We start from the raw sequence: 15,452 nt of genomic DNA, 5'->3' as shown, positions 1-15,452 counted from the left end.
CAGGGCAGCAGATGGGGTCACCAGGCCAGGGAGTCAGAGCAACCGTATGGGGGAGGAGCCTAGAGGGTGGCCCTGTCCCCAGCCCAGGAGTTGAGCCAGCTCTCTCCCAGCCCTGGAGGCGAGCAGGGGGTGACTCCGGGACAAATCACCGCCCTCTTTCCATGGGCAGTGGACCTGGGCAACCACTCCCAAGCCGGTGGCACCGTCTGGAAACACAAACAGGCCCCAGACAGGTGTAGGTAACTTCCTGCCTGACAGATGGGCCTGGAATCGCTGGGTGCCGGGGGACGCAGGTTGTGAGGTGATGTCTGGGACCTACTGCCGCCACCCCCGCAGTCCTTCACAGACAGGACCGCCCACCGCACAGCAGGGAGGCCCAGCCGAGGGAGCCCAGCATTTGGGCCCTGCAGCTTCTGCTCACGGGCACCGCACCCAAACCCATCACCTTTCCACGCTGGGGACGGCGTGCAGGGCTAAAAGCCAGCATGTGGGTGCTGAGGACCAGAAGCGGTGCTCACACCTCCCACACCACCCACTCTAGAGAGGCAGCCCCCGTTCCGGGCCCTGAACAAGGTTTTGGTGGGGGTGGGATGACGCTTGGCTGAGTCTTGTTTTAAGGGTTAGGATGTATATAAAGTGTCTGGGATGCAGTGAGGTTGATACATTGAGGCACTTCTTATTGGTTATAATTATGAAAACGGCTTGATTCAGGGACCCAGCGGAAGGGGTGGGGCCAGACTGGCCTGGGCCAGGGATCCAGCTGGCCCCGATGGTCCCAGCTTCCTAAATGGGGTTGCTCGGAGCCTGAGGACACAGGACAGAGATGGTGATAGCAGTTCCCAGGAGAAAACTGAAGACATGGGAGCCCCCCCGTCATGGCTGGCACACGGCTGGGACTCCTGGGCCGCTGGCCAGCAGTGGGGTGGGCAGACGCCAGACCTAGGGCTCCACCAGACACGCCAATGGGTCGTGACAAGGCCTGGGAGGAGAACATTCTTATCTTTCCAGCTTGGTCCTGCTGCTGTGCACCCCGTCACAACGGAATAAGCGGGTTCTTAAGAAGCATTTAGTGCAGTGTGATGGGCCCTTCACAGACCCCCGGGGGCCTCTTAGGGTATGCAAGAGATGTTTCTCCTGGATGCTCTGGGGCAGGGAAGGACAGCAGGAGCTGCAGGAGGAGAAACTGTCTGGGACTCTGGCCAAGCGTGAGCTGGGGAGGGCAGGGGCTCAGAGCCGGGCTGGGCGCAGCATCAGACACAAGCACAGCACAGGGTGGAGCAGTCCAGCTTGGCCGGGGCCCCCGGGGCTCCAGCCTTCTTGTTGACCTTGGGCAGCAGCAGAACAAAGGACATGGCCAGGGCACAGTGGTAGAAGCTGTGGACATAGGTGTAGTCCCAGTCCTGCGGGGGGCAGGCGATCAGTCTGGGGCCTCAGCCCCTCCCCAAGGCTCCTCCCTCTGCAAGACCCAGCCGAGCCCCTCAAGGCCTGCGCCTCTTCCTGGGCACTGGGACACCTGCAGGAATCCTCCCCCAGGGTCGCGCTCATGGTGGCCTTTCTCTCCACCTAACCCCAGAGCAGTGAGGGCCTGTGCCATTCTCCAGGCTGCACTCCTTCCTTCCTCCCCATCCCTTCTCTCTGCTGTCCTTTTCTTCCTCCATCCTTCTCTCCTTCCTACCCTCCCTCCCTTCCTCCATCTCCCCTCTTTTCTCTCCTTATCCCTCTTCCCCTGCTCCTCCCTCCCTTCTCCACTTTCTCCCTCCTTCCTTCCCTGTCTCCTCCCCTCCCTCCCTCCCTCCTCCAGGTGTCGGACACCTGCCCCAGGCCTCTCTCAGGCTGTGCTGCCATCTGAGATGCCAGCTTTCTGTAGGCGGCCAGCTTTGGTCTCTCTGTGACCTCCAGATCCACACAGGCCATGGTGCTGGTGGTGCCGGGGACGGCAGTGCCCCCAACATAGCTCTGGGAGGGGTTAGTGAGCAGGGACTAATGCCTGACTTTGGCCTGGGGCTGTCAGAGTCCCCCCAACATGGGCACAGCCCTGGTTTCCCAGCTGAGCAGAGCCACGCCGAGTGGGCTCTGGGGCACAGGACACCTCCCCGCTGGGCTTGGTACCTCGAAGAAGAAGCGTAGCATCAGGGCCAGCGCCCCGAAGCAGAGGCCGGGGCCTATCTGCTGGGTGTAGACGCTCTTGTCTGGGTACAGGCCCTTCTTCTCCTTCATCTTCTGCAGCTGCGGGGACAGGAGGCCACAGCAAAGCTTTCAGGTCACAGCACTCGGGAACGCCCCTTCCCAAACCAGCCCGAGAGCCGGCCCTGCACAGGCTCACCCCAGCCCTCTCCCGGCAGGAGAGGAGGCTCAGGAGCCTCCTGCCACACCCAGCCTCAGATGGCTTCTGCTGGACAGGGCCCTTCACGGTGGGACCCACCAGAGACCCCACACTGGATGGCTGGGAAGGGAGCCTCCAGGCCGTGTGCCCCGTGAGGACCCCGCTGCCCTCCCGCCTCTTTGGGATGTGACAACGCCACCCTTGCATGTCTCCTCTCCGCCGGAGGGGAGCCCCAGGGGGACTAGACTCCATGATTGCTTATGAAGGAAGGTACTGGACCTGCCAGCCCAGTGTGGCCCATGGGAGTGGCACTTGTGGTGGTCCCTGAGCCACGGACAAGCATCTTTTGCTTTCCTAGTTAAAGGACCTATCTCAGTCCTCATTAGACACACTTGGCCAGCACCGATTCTCAGGTCCCAGTGCTTAGGAAGGCTCACGTGGCCGTTTCCGCTTAGAGAGGGGTTTGCATTCCGAGGAAGATGCGGGAAGGGTGGGGCCACATCCCTGGGACCCGCCTTGTGTTTTCTAGGCCACTTCACGTGGAGTCTATTTGGGATTTGCAAGGGCAGTTTTTTCCTGGAATGAGGGTGGATTTTTCTCCCTGAGCCTGGTCCCCTCTTGGGAGGGGCTGGGGAACGACAGCCTTGTGGGGGAGGAAGGAGGGAGGGTTGGGTGTTGGCGGCCTCAGAGTGGGGCCAGGCCCATGGGGTACACTCAGGAGGCTTTAGATTTCAGTGGGATAAACCGTCAGACACACAGCGTGTGGCACAAGCGCCTGGGGGTGGGGGCAGCACCCCCTAACTGCACCCATTGCTGAGTGGCCTATGCAAAGAGCACGAAGAGCCTTATGCTGGGTCAGGTCAGGTTTCGCCACCCAGTGAATGATGAATTGATGCCCGGCTTTCCGTTTTCTGGAATTCCATTGCCAACAAGGAATTGGGCACCTGCAGTCGCGCAGTAGCGTGAAGACAGCTGGACCGTGTGACCCTGGCTGCAGTGACCACGGCTGCCAGCCCACCTCGAGCCGGTCCTGCAGTGGTAACACCAGGGAGAAGGGAGGAGCCTGCCCCAGGTCACGCAGCGGGCCTGGCACTATTGAAAGGGCGCCATCACCCAACCCTCCCTCCCTCTTTCTCCAGGACTGTCATTGCTCTACCCCTCCCAAGAGGGGACGAGGCTCAGGGAGAAAAATCCACCCTCATTCCAGGAAACAATTGCCCTTGAAAATCTAAAATAAACTCCACAATAAATGGTCTAGAAAACAACAATTTGAGTCCCAGATGCGGGGAGGTGGGCGGCCCATCTTGGGCTCCTGTGGCCGGATCTGCAGTCTGAGGGCCTTGGCAGTCTCGTGGCTCTTGGTGGGAAACCCACCAGTGAATTCTCTTCTGGCCAATCACAATTCAGCCCAGTTCAGACCTGGCCAAGACCAGCGGGAGGAGCAACCTTCGGGGACAGAAGGAAGCGAGAGGTGGGTGGCCAGGGCCCAGGGCCCCAGCACGCTCCTTGCCGCCACCCACCTTGGTCCAGGCCACTGATGCCCAGCGCTCTCTCTCTCCCTGCCAGGCAACTCCCAGGGGCCTTCTGGGTCAGCCCAGGGTTAGCTGTGCTTCCTCAAGTTGGAGACAGAAAGCAGGTCCTCTGTCTCCTGCTCAAAAAGTCAAGTCCAGCCAGGCACGGTGGCTCACGCCTGTAATTCCAGCACTTTGGGAGGCCAAGGCAGGCAGATCACCTGAGGTCAGGAGTTCAGGACCAGCTGGGCCAACATGGTGAAACCCTATCTCTACTAAAAATATAAAACTTAGCTGGGCATGATGGCGGGCGCCTGTAATCCCAGCTACTCAGGAGGCTGAGACAGGAGAATCACTTGAACCTGGGAGGCGGAGTTGGCGCCATTGCACTCCAGCCTGGGTGACAAGAGAGAAACTCCGTCTCGAAAAAAAAAAAAAAAAAAAGTCAAGTCCTGGCCCAGCCACTGCCCTACCATAATGTCCTGTTAAGTTGCTGAGGCCTCCATGCCTTAGTTTCTTCATAGGCCAAATGGCAAATCAGTTCTGTGCTCCTTGGCTGTGGGGAGGATTGGGACACGTTTTGCAAGCTGCCTGCCAGAACTTGATTGCTCTCCTCACAGCCGTGGGCCCTCCTGCACTGACAGCTGCCCTCTGGCTTGCTGGGTACCCTATGGTCCTGACTGGGGCTGGCAGTGTGGCTGGGCTGGACCAGGCCAGGTCCTCTCTTAGCACTTGCAGCTGGGACCCTGAGACTTCAGGTGGCATCCAAAGAGGTGAAATGCAGCAGACGGATGTTCAGGTGCCTCGGCTGCTGCAGGCCTGGAGGGCAGGCTCAGGCTGAAGCCTGCTGGCCCCCCAGGTCTGCGAGACCCCTGCAAGGGTAAGCTCCCTCCTGTTCTGGGGTCCCAGGAGATGCCCCGGGTCTATTCTGCCCTAGGATCCCTCTTTAGCTTGGGCGAGTTTGAGTGGGGTTTGGTCCTGAGCCAGGAGGGCTTTGATAGGACAGAGGGAGCAGGGAGCACTGAGAACTGTGTGAGGGCCTCATGGGTGCCAGAGCCTTGCTGCTCTGCAAGAGGCTGTCTGTGCTAGAAGCTCTGGCCCAGGTTTCCTCACTCTCATACCACACTCTCCCTCCTGGCTAGAGCCAAGTCAAGGCTCACTCCCTCCAGGAAGTCTTCCCAGATTACCCCAGGCCATTTTCCAAGTTAATGTTGCATCTCTAAAGCAGCTGTAGTAAGAGTGATGATGAGAGTGATAATAAATAGCTCCTATGTGTGGAGCACATTGGAAGCCAGGCTGCATGCCAGGACTTCAGGTGCCTGAACCACCCCATGAGACAGGCAGGGGGTATAATGACAACACCTGCTTTACAGGTACGGGCATGGAGGTGAGAGGTTGGGTAACTTGGGCTCAGTCTGGAGCTGGTAGGTACAGACAAGAGTCACACACTGCACAGCCGGAGCACCTGATGGCCATTTTCTATGTGTTTTCACTGAATTCCTGCATCTACCCATTTGCCTGTGAGGCAGGAGGTAAACGAAGATCCAAGGCAGGAGGAGTCAGACAGGGGAGAGGTGACGGGCCTCCTGGGTCCCTGTTCATCGAGGCTCACACGGTACGCACCCACTTTGCCGCAATGATGAGGATGGCTGTGCCGATGGGGCCTGAGTACACCCCGTAGCCCCAGCGGTCGTGGTAGATCCTCACAGCAATGGTCAGGACGCCGAACATCACAAATGTTGACCTCTTGGGCTCATCGAAGTCGGCCAGTGCTGGAGGGGCCAGGGAGACACTGGGGGAGATGAGTGTTCCCTCTCGCTCCTCCTGGCTGCCCCCCACCCCCCACCCCCCAGGAGGCAAACTGTAGGTGCCCTCTCTCGGCATCCCCTCAGCCAGCGAGACCCTGAGGCCCAGCCTGGTCATTAAGGGGTCTGAACTCCAGCCAATTTGAGAGGACCGGCAGCCTGCTGCTTCCCCCATGGACACAGCAGCTTGGATTGTGCTCCCAGCACCTTGTTTTAATAAATAGACCACAGCTAGTTGTGGTGGTTCAGGTCTACAATCTCAGTGCTTTGGGAGGCCGAGACGGGAGGATCGTCTGAGACCAGGAGTTCGAGACCAGCCTGGGCAACATAGCGGGAACCCCATCTCCACAAAAAATTCGGTGGGTGTCGTGGTGCATGCCTGTCATCCCAACTACTTGTGAGGCTGAGGTGGGAGGGTGGCTTGAGGCTGTGAGTTCGAGGCTGCAGGGAGCTGTGTTCACGCCACTGCACTCCGGCCCGAGTGGCAGAGTGAGACTCTGTGACTAAAAATCCATAATCACTATGCAAAGTGAATGGGATCGAATCTATCCCATAGGATCGCAGGACAAAGACACTAAGATTCACGGGAAGAAGCGAAGCCCCTCCCAGGCCTGGTTGGATGGCAGGGAGCCTTCAGGTCATGGGGACCTTGCCACAGACAACAGTAAGTGGAAAAAAACATGGTGGGACAGGGGGCTTATGAACGGTCCTGCCTCCCAGGCTGGATATCACCCGCGTGTGCGGATGTCTGTATGAAAGTCTAGGAAGCCAATTCCCTGAGCAGTGAACAGCGGTCCTCCCAGGGAAGGGGCGACAGGAGGGAACATTTTCAGTTTTTCCTTTGTCTGCCTCTGCTGCTGAAATGTGTCACAACAAGCTTTTACTAAATGAGTCATTTTAAATGGATATGAAAAATCGGCATCAAGGCATTTAAGAGGTGTATATTCTTTTTCATAATCACAACCCTGAAACCCAGACAAGGGAAGAGGTTTCTGGGGATGGGAGTGAGTGGGGCTGGAGGGCTGGGACGGGGCTGGTTTGAGGGTGGGCGTGTGGACACTGGGGAGCCGGTCCTCGTCTGCAAGGCTTGGCTGCAGGGGGTGGCCACTCACCCATCAGCGAGACCCACATGCTCAGGGCTGTTCCGTAGACGCTGAAGTATTCCAGGATGTCGTGTCGCATGAAGCACAGCACAGACAAGCCGGGTCCGTTGCAGGCATGGTGGAGCTGCCGGAAAACCCACAGGCGGTCACAGCACAAAGAGGCCGGGGCTGGTCCCCGAGCCACGGCACCCAGAGCGCCAGACCACGTGCTGGCTGCGAGAAGTCACTTCGGGGTGTCACTTAATGACTGTGTGCCTCAGTCTCCCTATCTGAAAAATGGGGGTACTGCCGAGCACTCCCGCAGAGGGTGCTGTGGGGATTAATTGGCTCATGCCAGTGAGGTGTCCAGGGGCTGGGGTGTGCCAAGGGTTCACTGAATGTCACCTCAGCAGAATTCGCTCATCTGCACTGGCAGGACTGGGTGGAGACTGAGTGATCACTCAGGTGAAGCCCGCTTAGGTGGGGCGGTCTCCGGGGGGACCCTACATGGCTCTCCCTGGACCTTCAGCATCTGCGTTTCCTGGAAGCACAAAGCAGCGAGTTCATTCGTCAATCTTTGGATGTGAGGCCAGAGCCTCTCTGAGGGCTCCTTTGCTCTTCGGGGGCTCCTGGGACCTTTTCTTGCACACATTACCCCTCTGATGACTGGTCTACACTGCAGCAGTGTTCGCAGGCTCGAGTGGGCATCGGAACACCTGAGGCCTGATTTAGACACAGGTACTGAGCCCTGCCTGAGAGTTGCTGATTCGGGAGGGCTGGGTTGAACAGAAAAACGTGCATTTTGAACAGATTCCCCGTGGCGCTGCTGTGGCTGGCAGGGCCCACATTGAAAGCCAGGCTGCAGCTCCTGGTTTCTGTTGCCTTAATGTGGATGAAGATCTCGGAGAACCCCTCGCAGAAGCTGAACACAGCCCCCTAGGCTCGTCCATCCCTGCCCTACACTCTCGTAGTCGCCTCCCCAACACCCACTTTCATGGCAATTTTTAAAGCAAAACGCTTATAAGGGAGTGTTTTCCAAGCAGTCAACCACTTTTCTATGGAAACATCTCTCCCTCCTTTTGCATTCGCATTTCATCATTTTAGGTAATATTTAATTACATGACATAATTATTTTGACAGGTTCAACTGGCACAAACAAGCTTGGGAACCAGCACGGGGTACTCTTGGTCAGCCCAGCTCAGCAGGAGGAGCAGGCGTGCTGGAAAGCAGCCCGTGTCTGGAGGCGACAGGGACACCACAGATGGAGCGGGGACCCTGGGTGATCTGGGGAGCGGGCAAGTCGGGGTCAAAGTGGAGTGCTCCTACCAATGGCAATTGTACATGGCCTAAAGGGAAGGTGCACCTAGGAGGCATTAATAGAGATCCAGTATGTAAAACAAGGGAGGAGGCAGTCTGGCTTCTCTCTGTTCTTGTCAGGTTCATCCAGAAGATTATGCTGAGCTGTCTGTGGCGCACCTTTCTTGAAATGAGACTGGCAAAGACGCGGCTAGAGGAGGGTGACCAGTGGTGGACATTAATGTTTACCTTGGGGACAGGGAAGCTTCAGGAGGGGCCTGATCAAGGTGCTTACACTTCTGTGGGAGACAGGAGTGAGGAGGACTCCGGCCCTAGGCTGTTCTCCTCTTCTCCTGGCTCCCTCCCATCCCCGACCCCAGCCCCATCACCTGCTGTCTGTGCACCTCCCTGGAGCACAGATCGTCACGTGTGATTAAGGCATTCACTGTGAGATTCCCTTGGCCCGTCAGGAGCAGGAATGGCTCTGTCTGGTCCCAGCTGCATGGACGGCTCCCAACATAGAGTGTTTGCTGTGTGTGTTCAGGGATGGGGAGGCCAGGCTCTGAGCAGTCTGAAGGAGAGCTGGCTCACCCTGGGGACCCAGAGCCTCTGCCACTAGGCCCTTGGCTCCTCCCGATGGTGGGAACTTAGCTCTGTTTGACAGGTGGGGAAAGTGAACTTCAGAGGAGCACTGCCTCCCAAAGAGGTGAAACAGAGCAGTGCTTGGCACCCTGCCATCCTGCAGTGCAGGGGCAGACCTGGCCTAGCTGGGGCACTGGCGGGGTGGGTGTGGCTGGGGACCCGGTGGGTCAGAGCTCAGGCTTGGGTGCTTGACTTCACAGATGCTCCCAGTGGGAGCTCAGGTGAGTGGCTGGCAGGGGGAGCCTCCTCTGTTGTATGGGGATGAGCACACCGTCTCCGTGGGGTTTGCACCCACAGCAAGGCATCTGGCACAGACATGGAGATTGTCATGGGAGGGGCCTGATTGGAAGGAAAGGGACGCCATGCGGACGGCAGAGCTTTGAGAGGGACTGAGTGTGGCTTTGAGGCCGGAGGACATTTGTCACGAGAGGCAGCTGCCCCTGCCACTCTGGGTGGGGTAGGGTGGGGCCCTTGAGACCAGTGCAGAGGCAGCTGTGGGGCCAGCCGAGGCCCAGGCAGGGAGGGGTGGCCTGGTGGGTGCTTGTGGTTTGCTGGGCTAGGTCTAACAGGAGTCTTGAGAATAAGACCCCAGCTTTTCTCCCTGCGCTAAGGCCCTGGGACCTGCAGAGAAATCCTGGCTCTGCTCTGGGCCTCGGTCTCTCATCTGTCCAAGAGGCTTCCTAGCCCTAGCCCAGGCTGGAGTCCCAGAGGAGCGAACGCAGTGGCATTTGGGTGAGTCGGGAGCTCTGAAGAGTTTGATCTCACAGTGGCACAAGTGACTCTGCCTCTCTGGGATTCGGTTTCTTCATCTGCCAAACGGGAATCAAGATCCTGGGCTTGCGGGGGAGGTGAATCAGATGCTGTGCACAGAGCCCCGCCCAGTCCCCTACCCTGGGTGCTGGCTCTGGAGGTGGAGTCAGAAGCTCCAGGGCATCTGGTTCAACAATGGACCCAGCCTGCCCCAGGCCACTGTCACCCTTAGGAGCGGCACACACTGGAGGGGATGCCTTGCTCCCAGCCCACGCACACACACTCAACTTCTGCCATTGCAGGCAAAATTGGACTTGACCAATTCAGGATGCAGACATAACATGTGAATACACACTTGCAAACACATGTGGGAGCTCACGGGCCTCACCCGCTCAGGACTGCCTGTGTGCACTCACATGCACTTGGCATTCTTGCCTATAGAGGCCCTGCTGCTGGAGAAGGAGGCTGTCTGGGGAGAGGAGGTGGAGTTTTCACAGGTTGGGCCCAGCACTGCCCCAAGAAGGAGGCTAGTGGGATGCTTGCCTCCCCAGAGCGGGTGTCGTGCTGGGGATTGGGCTGTCATTGAAGGAGGGGTCTGATGGAAGGTGAGCAACGAAGGTTTCGGGAGAGCAAGAGGTGGGGCACCACTTGTAGGAGTCCAGCAGTAGGGCATGTTAGCGGAGTCAGAAAGACAGAGGCAGGCAGGCAGGGGGTACCGAGACACATAAATGATGGCTGAATGGAGAGATGGTAATAGATGAATAGATCACAGGTAGATGAATGGGTAGATATAGAGATAGATGGAGAGATATACATAGAGAGAAGTTGGAGAGGTGGATAGACACCAGAGAGACACACGGAGAGTCAGGGGACTACAACCAGTGAGGGTGGGATCAAGAGCTTGAGAGAGAGTGAATTCCATGGGAATCGAGTTCCACGAATCAAAAGAGAACCAGACAGACAGAGAAAGGAAAAAAAGAGAAACAGAGAAAACTAGACATAGAAAACCAATATGAGAAACACAGATTGAAAGAGACCCAGAGAGAGAAGACAGGGGACACAGGGGTCCCAGAAACAGGGACCTCAGAAACAAAGACAGATGGGGTTCCGGGTGCTCCATTGAAAGACGGATAAAATCACCCAATGACAGGTACCAGGAAACAGAGAGCAGGAGAGAGCCAGAGAGAGAGAGAGAGAGAGCGGAGACAGTCAGCCAGCCAGACATATAAATAGAAAGAGAAAGACGGATCCACAGAGAGAGAAGTAGGCCCCAGAAGAGGGAGAGACCAGCAGGCCCTCCTGAGCCAGGGCAGCTCCAGGATTCTGGAAATCAGACTCACTCACCCCAGCCTTCACACTCCCTAAACCCCACAGACCCTTTCCCAGGCCTGGCTTTCTCCATCCACCTCTGCTCCATCGTGGCCTGTGGGTAGAGCTGGAAGAGAGGTAGGGAGCGGAGGTGGCCCATGGGCAGCCGTGGGGGCATTGATTAGCAGCTGAGAAGAGGGGCACCCTGGAAGGGCTTACTCTCAACTCAATGGCCCTGCTCCACCCCGGGCTTGGTCTCACACAGGCAGTGATCCCAGAGCAACTTCCTGGCACAGATGGGAAAACTGAGGTCCAGAGAGGGGAAGGGACTCCCCCAGTCCTCTCTCTTCAGTCTCCAGACCCCACCTGGGCTTGCTCTTTCATTTTCAAATCACTTCTGCCCATCACTCAATACAAGAACGCTGTGGACAGACAGCCTCTCCTCTGTCTCCAAGATGGGGCACGTGCGGGTCTTCCTCCCGGCCCCCAGACTCACCGCCACGAAGAACAGGGTGAAGAGGTAGACCATGGCCTCCATGTGGAACCGCCTCTTGGCCGCGATGCTGACAGTGGGGAGGAAGGCCAGGCTGCTGAGGGTGGGCAGGAGTAGCTTGGCCACCAGCGTCCCCATAGGCCTGGAGGGAAGCACTGGCTGGGGCGGGGTGGGTGCTGGCGCCCTGGGTCCCCAGCACAGGAGCACGAAGGGGGAAGGCCAGCTCCCTTTGGGCAGGGCTCTGATGGCAGCTGCGGGGAGCGCCCACGAGAGGGTTTAAATGCCCTGGACGGAGGCGGGGATGTACGTGCACATGTCAAGCAACACATGGGGAGGGCCGACAGCTGACGCGCCACGTGACCAGCACTTGTCTCTGATTTTCTCTTTTCTTTTTTTGAGACGGAGTCTCGCCCTGTGGCCCAGGCTGGAGTGCAGTGGTGTGATCTCGGCTCACTGCAACCTCCGCCTCCCGGGTTCATGCCATTCTCCTGCCTCAGCCTCTGGAGTAGCTGGGATGACAAGTGCCCGCCACCACACCCAGCTAATTTTTGTATTTTTAGTAGAGACAGGGTTTCACCGCGTTGGCCAGGCTGGTCTCAAACTCCTGACCTCAGGTGATCCGCCCACCTTGGCCTCTCAAAATGTTGGGATTGCAGGTGTGAGCCATTGCACTTGGCCTTCTCTTTCTCTCTCTCCTTCCTTCCTTCCTTCTTTCGTTCGTTCGTTCATTCTTTCGTTCGTTCGTTCTTCCTTCCTTCCTTCCTTCCTGAGGCCAGAGGAGTTAATTCAAGGATTCAAGGAGACCACATTTCTTTTATCTGAGGCAACAACCTTGGGGAAAAGTCCCCAATAGGACAATCCCTGCCTTCCAGACATTTTCCATCCTGGTCCTCCCCCCCAGAATGAGAAGCCTGGTGGATGCTGCTGCTTGGGTCACGTGTCCATGGGTGGCCTGAGGTGAGAGAACCCAAGATTTTGCCAATTCCAATCATTAAAAGGACCTTGTAGATAAATTTCCCACCTTACCAGCCCACATATACTTCTCACTCATCAGCTCTTGCCCCACACAGGTTTCCGTGGTGGCTAGACTAATGAAACTAACATTCTTTTCTACTTGGTTACACTGTTTCACATTATAAGTAAACAACCGGGGACCATCTCTTTCAGTGTTCCAAGCACCAGGCCGGTGCGTGCCCTCTTGGTGTTTTTTCCGTCTTCCATTGACAACAGCTCTTTGGCTGGCCTTCTGGAAATTACCTTCCCTCGTTGTAAGAGGTCTTGGGGGAGCTGTCTGGCAGGGTGCCCCCTATCCCCTGGCCAAGGAATGATGGGTGTGTGTGGTCTGAGCTACCCAGGCAGACTCTCTTTCCCTGGATTAATTGATTTGTTGTTCGCAAAAGAACAGCTTTTACTTCCATTCTCTTTTTTCACTGTGATGTAATTCACATAGGACAAAATGCACAGATTTTACATGTATAGTTTGATGAAAATGCACCTTTGTAACCACCACAGTGTCCATCCTCCCCACCCAGGATATTCTCCTGAGCCCTTTCCAGTGAGCCCCCTGCCGAGGCAGCCACTGATGTGATTTCTGCCCCCGTAACCTGACTGCCTATTACAAATAGACCATGGACTCTTTTGGATCTGGCTTCTTTTGCTCACAATGTAATGTCTATGCAATTTGTCCCTGCCCTACTGGTGGCCAGTCCCTTTGGTTGCTGGTGGGTGGCGTCCAGTGTAGTATTCCCGCACCTTTGTTCTCCTGGAAATTAGAATCTGAGGACAGCAAGACCGAGGACTGTCTCAGCACTGGCCACTCCAAGAGAGGCTGCTGGGCCAGTCCTGCCTTGTGAGGCTCGGCTGTTCCACCTTTCCCTCCATGTGGGAGCTCCCACAGACCTTTCCAGAAATCTCTCTTGTCTTAAGTTGGCTGGAGCCCATTTCTGCTGTTTGCAATGAAACGTCTGACTTGATATGTCTCATTCTCCTGCTTAAGACTCTTCTGAGGCCCCCACAGCCCGAAGGGTGAAGTCCAAGTGCTCACAGAGACCACCAGGCCATCTACGGCCCAGACCCGTCCCCCCAGCCCCCATGCACACTCTCAGACGCTGCCTCCTCTCCTCCCAGCCTCCCACCTCCCCTGCAGGGAGGCACTTCCTGCCCCGCCTGTTCTGGTTAATGCCTTGCTCCCTCTGCCTGCAGCCTAGACAGCCTGTCTGTGGGGAAGGCTTCTGTGACGAACAGCACCCGCCCCCCACCGCCCCCAAGGAAAGCTGAGGGGCTCCACGCAGTGCCCTGTATGCCACGTCGTTCCTGACCTAGCACCAGCCACCTCAGCCGAGATGTTGGTGTTGGGTTGTCTGGACTGTGGCCCCCTTGGACTGCAGGATCCAGGGCCCAGGGTTCTGGCTGGCTGGCTCCCTGCCCCGCCCCCGACGCCCAAGCCTGGCACATGGTGGTGTTCAGCGCACACTGGCTGAATGAATGACTTTGTTAAAAGAATGAATGAAAGTCCAAGGAGGCGGGGCTGCCGCACACTTCAGTCTGGCCTCTGAGGAGCCCAGTTCCCTCTCCAAATGGAAAAACCAGACCTGCTGTGTGTGCGGCTCTGGTAGGAGGCGCACGATCCCCTGTGGGCCTATCACGGCGGGGGCCCTGATCCTCCTTGATCCTCACCTCTCGGCCCCTCTGCTCCGGCTCGTACTGGGCCCTAGTCTCCAGCCCCTAGCCCAGCTTTCAGTAAGAGTGGAAAAGAGTGCTGAGGAAATACAATTCGATGTCAGGTGCTATGAGAGGCAGTGGAGGAGAGAGCCCTCTGGAGCCATAAACCCCGCTCGAAAGCAGGAAAACATTCCACAGTTGGTTTTGTGCATGAGTGTGTGTGTGTTTTTTTTTGCAGCTGTAAACTCCAGGGCCAGGGCTGTAAGCTTGGGGAAGGGAAAAAGCAAAGGGGGAGGAGGTGGAGAGGGAAGCGGAGCCACACATGTGTTGCAGCGATTAAGGAGAGTGGGGGCCGGGAGGGACAGTCCCAAAGGGGGGAGACAGGTGGCTGGGCCTGGGGCAGCCCGAGGAGCCCCTGCAGAAAGGCTGGAACGTGAGCTGCCCTCTGAGGGAGGTGGTGGAGTGCAGAACGGAGGTGAAGGGGGGGCGGGCTGTGTGTGGCTCCCGTCCGAGCCCTGGCCGCCTGGACGCAGACCAGCTGGCTCTGGGGAAGGCGTCCAGCTCTGAACAGGACTGAAATGACCCTCGGTTCTCCCTGGAGCAGGGGAAGCGATTGGCCTGGGGAGCTGGGAGAGGGGAAGGCAGAGTGGAAAAGCCAGACCGGCTGCTGTGGGGGGTGTCGCCGCCCCAGGAGACACAGGGTGGGGGGCGCAGGATTGGGCCAGGCCAGGAGCTGCTCGACCTGGACAGGCTCTGAGCTAGCACAGACATGAGCTGGCATCCCTGGTCCTTCCCACCCCGAAACCTCCCATGGCCCCTGCCTGCCAGCCCACCATTCAGGAGTCCCTGGCATCCACCCCACGCTTCACCTGCTCCAGACTTCAGCCAAACCAGATCCCCACAGCCACATGCCCTCCAGGCTCTGGGCCTCTGCATGGCCTTCTGCCAGGAGACCCTCCCCTGGTTCCCTGTGTAGCCTCAGCTTCTCCTGACCCCCCAGAGGGGTGTGGGCTCTCTGTGCTCAGAACCCCCATGGCACTGAATGTGTCTTGAAAACCAATCATGTCCATGGACAGATGGTTGGTTGGCGCTGGCCATGTACCAAGGACTCTTCATACCTTTCTCGTTGGGCCCTTCCAGCAGCCGGGAGGTGGGGTGGAGGCCTCTGTTCTCCCCATTTTACAGAGGAGGAGACTGAGGCCCAGGGAGCAGCAGCAGCCCTCCTCTGCCCAGCAGATGGCAGGCCCCAGTGGGCTCCAACGGGCTGGTCCTGTCCCACGCTGGTGAGTGGGGCTGCCCCGCACTCCCCTTCCCTAGTCCCCACAGCCGCAGGAGCGCCCCTGCTTTATAGAGGCCCTGAAATGCCTGGAATGTCAGGCAGCTCCCGCCTCCCAACAGCTGTCTGTCTGCCCGGCCCAGGAGGACTGGCTGGCAGCTGCATTTGCGTCCTCTACATTTTGAACACCTGACCTACAGCACTAGGTCACCCCAGCGCACAGCAATCCTTGTGCCTGGGCTCTCCGTGGGGCCCACGGAGGCTCCCCCACAATTGTTGGGAGGAGCACAGGCTTTGCTGCCTTC

At 57.8% G+C, this 15,452-nt stretch overlaps 1 protein-coding gene across 2 annotated transcripts; it reads right to left on the bottom strand.

Moving 5' to 3' along the window:
* Positions 1 to 651: 651 nt before the first annotated feature.
* MYMK (myomaker, myoblast fusion factor) lies at positions 652 to 15,178 on the bottom strand. 2 transcript variants are annotated; one of them, XM_005580502.5, is made up of 5 exons: positions 11,214 to 11,463; positions 6,752 to 6,866; positions 5,458 to 5,606; positions 2,110 to 2,226; positions 652 to 1,400 (listed from the first exon to the last, which is right to left on the bottom strand). In XM_005580502.5, exons 1-5 carry the CDS (start codon positions 11,346 to 11,348, stop codon positions 1,251 to 1,253), a joined length of 666 nt encoding a protein of 221 aa, XP_005580559.1. In that variant the 5' UTR covers positions 11,349 to 11,463; the 3' UTR covers positions 652 to 1,250. The 2 variants fall into 2 exon arrangements, with proteins under 2 accessions (XP_005580559.1, XP_065385969.1); XM_065529897.2 differs by lacking the exon at positions 11,214 to 11,463 and adding an exon at positions 14,990 to 15,178 and having other exon boundaries at positions 1,112 to 1,400.
* Between the last annotated feature and the right edge of the window lie 274 nt (positions 15,179 to 15,452).

The sequence above is a fragment of the Macaca fascicularis genome, chromosome 15, assembly GCF_037993035.2.
Source record: "Macaca fascicularis isolate 582-1 chromosome 15, T2T-MFA8v1.1".
NCBI lineage: Eukaryota > Metazoa > Chordata > Mammalia > Primates > Cercopithecidae > Macaca > Macaca fascicularis.
The sequence above is the reverse complement of the archived record's forward strand: the minus strand, read 5'-3'. Positions and strand labels throughout refer to the sequence as shown.